Source organism: Selaginella moellendorffii, unplaced genomic scaffold (genome assembly GCF_000143415.4).
Source record: "Selaginella moellendorffii unplaced genomic scaffold, v1.0 SELMOscaffold_92, whole genome shotgun sequence".
NCBI lineage: Eukaryota > Viridiplantae > Streptophyta > Lycopodiopsida > Selaginellales > Selaginellaceae > Selaginella > Selaginella moellendorffii.
Window position 1 is genome coordinate 74,006 of NW_003314353.1, and position 10,589 is coordinate 84,594.

Below are 10,589 nucleotides of genomic sequence, written 5' to 3' on the forward strand. Positions count from 1 at the left end.
GAAGGAAGAAGACGAGAGGCCCCAAAATGCGAGCGGAAGAATGGGGAACTTTTACGTGCCTGACACGTGTCGGGATCGTGGTCCTGCGGGATCCGACGGACAGACGCGTCTTTTAATGTTGCCGGGATCGATCTCTCGCTTTGCCGCCAGGAATTGATAGAATATGCTTTCCCAAATTTTTTGCGCATATTCCAAGCACAAAAGGGCAGGTTTCGACCAGCTGAGGCCTTAAACAATCATTTAGAAATTTCAAGGAAAAATTATTTGTATAATAAGAAATAAAATCTGTTATTGTTATGGTAATTGAGTTTATGAGCTTTACAAACCATGGATGACACTTGGCTTCCAATCCTCAGCTAGAAGGCTTGATATGTCCTCGGAGCTGGTGTACCGGCCGATGGCACCTCGGTCGAGCAACTCAAGCAGCGCAGGAGACTTAATGCATCGTGGGGTCTTGTACTGACTGGCTAAAGCTCCGCTCTCGATCGCTTTCTCCATGAGTTTCTCAAACGTCCCTTGCTTCACAGTCACCAGTTCCAGCGCTCCCAGAGTCTTGTCCACCCCTCCAGTCAGGTAAGCGGCATTGAAGCCTCTATCCAGGGCATTGCACGAATCCCTCAGCTCCTCATGCCTGGAGTTATCCCCATCGTTCTTGAGCTCCCAGTAGATCACGTAGTGTGGACGTTCCTTGGTAGTGAAATCAGCGCAGCTGGTGAAGTTTGCGATCTCCAGGGGACAGGCGCTGCCCATGACAACCTTTTGGAGTTCTTGTTCGTCAACCTTCTCCGCATTGATGCTCAGCACGGCGTTCTTGCGATAGGAGAAAGCGACGATGGGCGACTCGTGGTGGAATCCGGTCACTTTGACAACATCTCCAATCCTTTAGCGATACAATCCTGGAAGAGATAAAAGGAAAGAAAAGATCTTTGCATGAACAAAGAAAGGCTGACCTTCAAACGTAGTCACCACAAGTTCATACTGCTTTCCCACTTGAAGGTCCTTAAAACCAAGAGTCTCTCCTTTCTGATGATCAGGAACTTCTTCCGGATCGACCGGAATGAACTCGAAGAACATAGTGTAGGGGATGAGCGTGAAAACAACTTCCTCCGGGGGAGTGGCAGGCCGCATATTGATTCCAAGGTAACCCTCCGACGCAGAGTAGTCGAATCCCACAATCGCCAACTTATCTCCAGCGTACTTCTTGAGCACAGGAATGTAAGGTTCCATGGCACCAGTTACAACCGTGTGCACGTATTTGGCTCTCGGCCAAAGCAGCGGAAGCAAACCAGACCATCTCGATTCTGTGCCTGCGATGAAGATCTCCGAGATCTCCCTTGCAACTTGCGACGAATCCTTACCTCTGAGCTCGCGCTCCATGAGCTTCAAGACCGGCACCCTGAGCTTTTCATCCGTGACCTTGCTCTCGCTCACACGCCGAGCGGATATGTCCTCGCATAGAATCTTCCAGTTGCTCTCGAGAAGCCTGAACACCTCACTGAGCGTGTAGGCAAAGGTTGCGTGGATGAACTCAATCTTGTGGCGCTGGACGAGGCCGCAGAGTAAGTGGCAGTAAGTCGTTTGCTGCCAATCCGATCCGGCAAGCAGCGCCTCGTACGGAGTGGCGAGAGTTTCCGCCTCTTGGTTGTACGCTTCGCTCTTGTAGTAGTTTGTTGATCCGGCTCCTATTAACAGGCCAGACTTGGCCTTATACTGTTCTCCGGAATACACAAAGTGCAGTCCAATGGGCTTGGTGCTCTCCAGCGGGAAGATTCTGGCAAAGATCCGGTCAAGCTTATATGCACTAACATAGATTCTTACTCGTCTCTATAAGCATTCGAGGATGCGTATGCTCTGGCTAGCAAAGAGTATCCACAGTTTGTCTGCGGTAAGATCTTATGCTTGCCAGACGACGTCCCTGAGCTGGATTCATGGCGACACATTCGAAACATTAGGAAGAGAATATAAAAGATCGTACCTAAATGTGAAGTATAGAATCGGATCGCAGCCCAAGAGGAGGTGAGAAGTTCCATGATCAGCTATCTGTTGGAGTTCTGGAGAAATGTTGTCGTAGGAGATGATTGGAAGCTGAGCCTTGAAGGATTTCAAACACAGGGGCTGCCCGGACCTTTGTAGATATTGGCAGCTACCATTTCTCTGCAAGATTTGGACGAGTGCCTCCTCTTGGGCTTGCACCGCATTCTTGCACACAGCCTCAAAGTCCTCCATGAGAATATCGTGGCTTCATCCTCCCTGTTCTTTATAGTGCCAATGCGTTAGTTTGGGTCATCAAAAAGCTTGCACAGGGGCACATGTTTTGACTTTAAGGCTGTTCTCTTTCATGTGGGCACATGTTTTGACTTTAAGGCTATTTACACGCCTCCCGTTAAACACCATCCTGATTCACTCTCTCTCCGCTTACCTGACGATGACGTGGCATCAGCCCTCCTTTTTGTTTTATCTCCAGTGCACTCCCTCTCCCGTCCGTCGCTGCTGCACACTCCCGCCCGCGGCTATCGCCCTCACGGCTCCCGCCCGCCCAGCGTGCGCCCTAAAATTACTTCCACGTGGCCACAGCCCCAACACTTACCCAAATTTCAATCAGCGCGCGCGTGGACGCCTTTCTACGTGCTTTACGTGGCCAATGAGTGTCATGGATGACCATTAGGAGTGGTAAACTTATGAAATCTTCTCGCTAATTTAAATATATTGCAATGTAAGTATATAAAGAGTTTGTTTTTTTAATTTATTCTTTGCTAAGATTGAGTTTTTCGTTTAAAGAGCTTTTCTTTCTTGTCTTCCTCTGCCTAGTGAAAGGAGTTGCTTTTGGACTACTAGAAGCTTTTCTTTTACCTGTAATTCTTTCCACCAAAGGTTTTGCTTGCTCCAAGGATGTACCATAACTATCAACACGCTGTTGAAATTCTGCTGTAGGATGAATAAGATTGTCTGGCCTGGCTTTAAAAGTTGCAACCTTCTGCTGTATCATTTTTAAATTATTGTCAACCATAGATAAAAAAGCTTCTTTATCAGAAAGATCTTGTAAGATATCCATCATCTTTTGTTGTAATGTCGTTTTTGTAACTTTTGATGGAGTGATATCTTCCTGCTTAAAGTTCATATCAATATTTAAAATTTATTTAGTGTAAATTACTTCTATAGTAGTCCTTAGCTGAATTTCTTGTTGATGCTGTATATTTTGATGGATATCTTCCTGCTCAATATTCATATATATTAGTATATAAAATATGTTAGTTTACCTCTAATGTAGTCTCCAACTGAATTTCTTGCTCATGATAAACATCTTGATGGATGTTTTCCTGCTTAAATTTTTATAAGTATTTCAAAATTTTAATTAATAAGTGAATTACCTCTGTCATAGCTTCCAAGTCAAGTGCTTCAAAATCTTGATGACGATAAAATAAATCATCTGGCCCAGGTTCTAAGATTGCATGCGATTGTGATGGTTGAACCTTATAACTAGTTGTAGTCCAATCGGTTTTTTCTCCTTGTTTTAACATAATAACTTTTGTTTGATGCTTGCAAAAGTTTCCTTTGGTTGCCCATGGACAATTACACCAAGTCGAAAAAGCCCAATCACTGTGTCCTTCACCTCCGACAACAAGATACCATATAGTTGGATCTAAAGAGGATTGTACATAGGATTTGTGAGTATTGTCCTTATCGAATTTTACTTGAGAGTCGTTAATATTTCTTGCTTTAACAATTGCACCATCGATTAGCTTTTCATATGCATGGTTTCGGATAAAACCATGATCTTTGCAATAAGTAGTAAACCAGTACCTCGTATGAACCTTAGTAGTAAGTTGATGAATTGCCCAATCCATCCTTCGATTGCGACCATGTTTTTTTTCGGATGAGAATATAGCTTTCATATTTGCATGGAATGCCTCAATTGAACTATTTGTCTCCTTGTTAGCATGAGGGAAATTTCGAGCAGCAACAACCCACATATCTATCAAATATAAATTAAAATAAATTATAAAAATTAAATTATTGATTCACTTACCAACTTTGTCCTTCCATTCGTCTTGAAAATACTTGATAAAGGCTACTTCATTTTGAAAATCCACCTCAAAATGTTCAATAAGTTGTTTAATCTCAGCTTGCATAATATTATCATCATGAAAAGCTGCATGAATTGAACTTTCTCGGGATTTGTGTTCTTCCAAATACGTACACTCTATGCGTCATTCTCATGTAATCGATAAGTTGAAAGTGAATACTTCCTATGCAGATTGTTGATATCTTACATAGTTAGAAAATCATCTCGATGAAGAGGTTCACCAGCTAACTTGTTCCTTTCCACAATCTGTATATGCTCATTATAAATCTGATTTGATGTGAAATCCTGCTGAATCATATGAATCACCCAATGTCGAATATCTGCTGAAAGCTTCTGAGGAAATAATGACTTTCCCCCAGTCGGATCAAGTTGACCATGACAAGGAATGCCATTCTTATCACAATGTTCTCTATGATAATATGTAATCTGCACATAATCAGGCCATTTGTAAAACTGTTTGACCAAAAAATTGCAAAAGCAACCCCGCTTATTAGAACTTTGACCTAGTCTACTTCCAAATCCTGACTTTGGTGTAGATTCAGCAACTATAATAGAGGATGTTTCACGAGCATCTTGTTTTCCATATTCACACAAATACCTGTATCATGAAGTTAGTAATTATATTTTGTTAAAAAGATATACCTGATTAATGATAAAAAGCTTGTGTTTTTGGGTCATTTCAAATCTCCAGGATCACGATTTTTATTAGAAAATTGCCAAAAATCCACTCCATCACCCCTTCTCCTTTCACCATCTAGAAACTTGTTCACATCCTTCTGTAATATATACACAATAGGAGCTATAGTTTCATTTGATTTAGACAAATTCCAATCTAAATCATCTGCACAAAAATAATCCTTTTCATGGAATTCTTGCACCTCATCAAGCCATGGGGGATCCTAAATGATTTTCTTGAATCAATATGAAATTGAATTGATTGCTTACCTCTGGAAATTGATGTGCTGCTGCCATGCCCGATCATAAAAGAAACAGAAATGTTTTTAGGTCAATTATGGGGCAACCATCGGGCGTGAATGGGTGGACCAGGGCGTGCTGATTGAAATTTGGCTAAGTGTTGGGGCTGTGGCCACATGGAAGTAATTTTAGGGCGCACGCTGGGCGCGGGCGGACGTGTGGGGGCTGGTGGGAGTGCGGGCGGGAGCCGTGAGGGCGAGCGGGCGGGTGGGAGCTGCGGGCGGGCGATAGCCGTGGGCGGGAGTGTGCAGCGGCGACGGACGGGAGAGGGAGTGCGCTAGAGATAAAACAAAAACGAGGGCTGGTGCCACATCATCACCAGGTAAGCGGAGAGAGAGTGAATCAGGATGGTGTTTAACGGGAGGCACAACGCACAATTGAGTATGTGTATTATAAATTTTTCATGGGACATGTGTATAAATCCATAGACAATCCACAGGATTGCCTACAACATGCAGATACTTGAGGATTGCCATATGTCATATTACATTGAGTGCTAAAATGTTTCAAAAAATGATATATGGATAGAGCTACCACAATTCTTCTTTCTTGATAACAAAATTGTGCCTATGTTACTGTAATTGCTGTCAAAAGGTATGGTGATCAAGGTTTAAGAGAGTACAATTTGTGGAGAAAGCAAAGCAAGAATTTTTTAAAGATAAAGTTTAGTTTAAAGTGATCTTTCCAACCTCTTAAACAAGAAATTATGTCTCTCAAAAAACTTAAACCTTGTAAGCCATACCTAAAATGCAAGGTATGATATAGAGGTTGTCCATGCCCATGCATCATATCAATGCAATGTTTATAAGAAACAAATTTGTATAATTTCCATATGGTGTTATGTTCATGTTAGGCGCAAGTTTTGACCACGTGGTCAACTTCGGTCGGGAAGCTCAAGAGTATATATTAAAGCATGTTAGGGTAAAGAATTTAACTTACCCTAAGGCTCACAGTGCACAATGGAGCTTTTGAGGTAGTTTAAGAATGGTTGGGTGGTAAAGAACTTCAAGAGGAGGCATAATATAATTTAGGGAGATTAAATCTTTATTTTTTTGCACCAGATCATAAAATTGGTATTAGAAAAATTGGTTGTGATGGCCAATTGGAATCCTTTGTTGATGGTGGTGCCAATGATGGTGCTGATGGAGGTGCGGAGGTTTGGACCATTCAAGATATTGTTCATGAGTTGCGAACCTTTAATTAAAATTAGCAAGAGATGCAAAACGAGATGCATGGCATGATGGGTAAGTGTGTCAAATGTAATGCACTTGTATTTGGAGTCAAATTCCAAGCCCGTTGCATTACGAAACGAGGGTCTAGTATAATCCCACGAGCACTAGCTCCCCTTATCCTGCATGCAAAATGGTGTCAGATGGAGTTTGGCATAATTTTAGTATACTGGTGGCTTAACGCAAGGAGGGTACCCCACCAACTAGAGCAGCATAGAGCTTGGGCTTAGACCTAAGCTGGACGCAGAACAAAGAGCAACACAGCCTAGCGGGAGCCAAATTAATGTCTTAAGTGGTCAGATATGCATTCCAACTACTATCCCTACTATACATTTGGAACCCCCTATAGCCCCCTCTTTGAGGAACACACACTTTGGGATTTCACCCCAAGCCTCCCTTAGTACCAGGAGTTAGTCTCTGGGACAAGCTCAAAATTTACTAAATATGTAATATCCCTAAATTGCAAATTTGGACACGGGACAAACACCATATCAATCTTTACATTCCATAAATATGCCAAATGAGTGAATTTAGACACTTTCCATAAATAGCATTTGAAACCGAAATGAGACTAACACAAAAGGCATGATAGCGAGGGTGTTTGGCAGATACGGTAAGCTATCATCCAGCAATATTAAGGGACTAATCTCAGTACGCGAGGGTTCTTGTCACTAGCCAGTGCAAGACATAACGAGACGGGAACTCCTTACCGGGCTAAGTATGTTTAGGTAATAGCACGTAGGAATTCCATCCTTATGCTCGTCAGGTCTAAGTACACTCAAAATGCCTAGTTAACTCCACTAGCACAAGAGGGGCTACCAAAGGGATTTAACTGTACCAACCTCCTACCATTATGGCAGTAAGGAAAGAGTGTCTATAAGGACTGACTGACAAGTATCTTTCGATACCCGAAGTCATATTCGCAACACTCTCCCCCCTTGCGGAAGATCGACGTCCTTGTTGATGCATACCCGAGTCTAACACACCGTCAAGGAAACAACTCTGAAAGTTAATGGAAAGCACATTATATGGGAAACACACTGACTTAAATGAATTATGGAATGACCTCTCCTCTACATCCAAAGACGTTAAGACTCAAACACCCTCCGGCTGTCACCAATAAGAAAATGACTAACGGAGTTAGCCACCCTTGCTGCTCCGAGTACCACTCAGCTCACAAAGGAATGATACATCCCTGCCCACAGGGACATAGGGAGAAGGCCAAAGGCCCAACTTCCCCTTAGCAAGAAATCAACCCCATCGGGAAGATTTAGACAACTATTATAAACTGGCAGATTAAGTTGTTTACACGACTATGCCCTTTTTCAAAAATGGGTCATCGAGAAAGAGATAGGGATTTGTGATCAGTTTATAATAATTATCCCCATGGCTATGGATTGGACCCATGCACTGAAGTGTGAAGTCAGGCTGCTAAAATTGACCCAAATACAAATGAATGAGAGAAATGAAACTTTTGATTTATAGAAATATATTACTTTAATAATTTGCAAGATTTATTACAAGATTTACAAGATTTAAGCTAGTCTTTATTACAATTCTCATACTCGGTGACAAGCTCACGAGCATGTGTAAGATTCCTAAGAGGTTCCCAAGTTGATTCACAAGTCAGGTAACCTTTCCAGTTAATGAGATATTCCTTCGCACGAGCCCATCTCCAAAACTGGGAATCCAAGATAGTTTCAACTTTGTATTCTAGTTCACCGTCCACAATGTCTGGTGGCAGATGAATCTCCCCGTGTTGCACAACATCCATAATGTAAGGAGCTAATAGATTGGCATGAAATACATTATGAATATTGGACATCTCCACAGAAAGATTTAACCAATAGGATACATCATTGATTCATTTCAACACCCAATAGGGTCCAACATATCTCAGTAATAGCTTTCGAGATAAAGATCCCTTAATGTTCAGATTCCGGGAAGATAACCACACTTAGTCCCCCACTTGATAGGATACATCCCAATGATGCTGATCCTTATTACATCAATACCTATCCTGAGCTTTGCCCATCACCTCAGTAGCTCTAGACCAACTTTGGCATAGCTGCTCCGCATAAGTCTCAACGGTTGGGACCAACACTTCGGGCATTAATTTTGGTATAACAATCTATTGAGGCACCCCACGAGCATTCCCTTGCAACATCTCCCATGGAGAACAGTCAATAGCACTGTGAAATGTGTTGTTATAACAAATTTCTACTGTATCCAAATGCTCAACCTAATCGCATTGGTTTGCCGCGACATAGTACCACAAATAATCCTCAACTTGAGTATTCACGCGTTCAATCTGCCCATCAATTTGAGGATGATAAGCCGTACTAAACCTCAACTTGGTACCAAACATTTGGAATAGTGTGCCCCAAAACTTCCCCGTAAACCTCAAATCTCTATCCAAGATAATCAGGTAAGTGGCATTGAAGCCTCTATCCAAGGCATTTCATGAATCCCTCAGCTCCTCATGCCTAGAGTTATCCCCATCGTTCTTGAGCTCCCAGTAGATCACGTAGTGTGGACGTTCCTTGGTAGTGAAATCAGCGCAGCTGGTGAAGTTTGCAATCTCCAGGGGACTGGCACTGCCCATGACAACCTTTTGGAGTTCTTGTTCGTCAACCTTCTCCACATTGATGCTCAGCACGGCGTTCTTGCGATAGGAGAAAGCGACGATGGGCGACTCGTGGTGGAATCCGGTCACTTTGACAACATCTCCAATTCTGTAGCAATACAATCCTGGAAGAGATAAAAGAAAAGAAAAGATCTTTGCATGAACAAAGAAAGGCTGACCTTCAAACGTAGTCACCACAAGTTCATACTGCTTTCCCACTTGAAGGTCCTTAAAACCAAGAGTCTCTCCTTTCTGATGATCAGGAACTTCTTCCGGATCGACTGGAATGAACTTGAAGAACATAGTGTAGGGGATGAGCGTGAAAACAACTTCCTCCGGGGGAGTGGCAGGCCGCATATTGATTCCAAGGTAACCCTCCGACGCAGAGTAGTTGAATCCCACAATCGCCAACTTATCTCCAGCGTACTTCTTGAGCACAGGAATGTAAGGTTCCATGGCACCAGTTACAACCGTGTGCACGTATTTGGCTCTCGGCCAAAGCAGCGGAAGCAAACCAGACCATCTCGATTCTGTGCCTGCGATGAAGATCTCCGAGATCTCCCTTGCAACTTGCGACGAATCCTTACCTCTGAGCTCGCGCTCCATGAGCTTCAAGACCGGCACCCTGAGCTTTTCATCTTTGACCTTGCTCTCGCTCACACGCCGAGCGGATATGTCCTCGCATAGAATCTTCCAGTCGCTCTCGAGAAGCCTGAACGCCTCACTGAGCGTGTAGGCAAAGGCTGCGTGGATGAACTCAATCTTGTGGCGCTGGACGAGGCCGCAGAGTAAGTGGCAGTAAGTCGTTTGCTGCCAATCCGATCCGGCAAGCAGCGCCTCGTACGGAGTGGCGAGAGTTTCCGCCTCTTGGTTGTACGCTTCGCTCTTGTAGTAGTTTGTTGATCCGGCTCCTAGTAACAGGCCAGACTTGGCCTTATACTGTTCTCCGGAATACACAAAGTGCAGTCCAATGGGCTTGGTGCTCTCCAGCGGGAAGATTCTGGCAAAGATCCGGTCAAGCTTATATGCACTAACATAGATTCTTACTCGTCTCTATAAGCATTCGAGGATGCGTATGCTCTGGCTAGCAAAGAGTATCCACAGTTTGTCTGCGGTAAGATCTTATGCTTGCCAGACGACGTCCCTGAGCTGGATTCATGGCGAGCATTCGAAACATTAACTAAAGATAGGAAGAGAATATAAAAGATCGTACCTAAATGAAAAGTATAGAATCGGATCGCAGCCCAAGAGGAGGTGAGAAGTTCCATGATCAGCTATCTGTTGGAGTTCTGGAGAAATGTTGTCGTAGGAGATGATTGGAAGCTGAGCCTTGAAGGATTTCAAACACAGGGGCTGCCCGAACCTTTGTAGATAGTGGCAGCTGCCATTTCTCTGCAAAATTTGGACGAGTGCCTCCTCCTGGGCTTGCACCGCATTCTTGCACACAGCCTCAAAGTCCTCCATGAGAATAACGTGGCTTCAGTGCCAATGCCTAGTTTGTTTAAAAAAAGCTAGCAGATGAGGCACGTGTTTGACTTTGTTATCCTTTATTTACAACACACAATTGATTAAAATTTTTGTATGGGACATGCCACATATAAACCCATGGACTGACATGCAGATACTTGAGGATTGCCATATGTCATATTACAATTGAGTGCCAAATTTCAAAAAA

General features: G+C 43.2%; 2 protein-coding genes across 2 annotated transcripts; both read right to left on the bottom strand.

The window, feature by feature from the left end:
- Positions 1-272: 272 nt before the first annotated feature.
- LOC9662267 (jasmonic acid-amido synthetase JAR1) lies at positions 273-2,226 on the bottom strand. The gene is made up of 4 exons (XM_024662685.1): positions 1,976-2,226; positions 1,819-1,920; positions 951-1,771; positions 273-896 (listed from the first exon to the last, which is right to left on the bottom strand). Exons 1-4 carry the CDS (start codon positions 2,224-2,226, stop codon positions 883-885), a joined length of 1,188 nt encoding a protein of 395 aa, XP_024518453.1. The 3' UTR covers positions 273-882.
- Positions 2,227-8,728: 6,502 nt separating this feature from the next.
- On the bottom strand, positions 8,729-10,378 carry LOC9662268 (indole-3-acetic acid-amido synthetase GH3.10). Its single transcript, XM_002988916.2, has 4 exons — positions 10,128-10,378; positions 9,962-10,063; positions 9,094-9,914; positions 8,729-9,039 (listed from the first exon to the last, which is right to left on the bottom strand). Exons 1-4 carry the CDS (start codon positions 10,376-10,378, stop codon positions 8,750-8,752), a joined length of 1,464 nt encoding a protein of 487 aa, XP_002988962.1. The 3' UTR covers positions 8,729-8,749.
- Between the last annotated feature and the right edge of the window lie 211 nt (positions 10,379-10,589).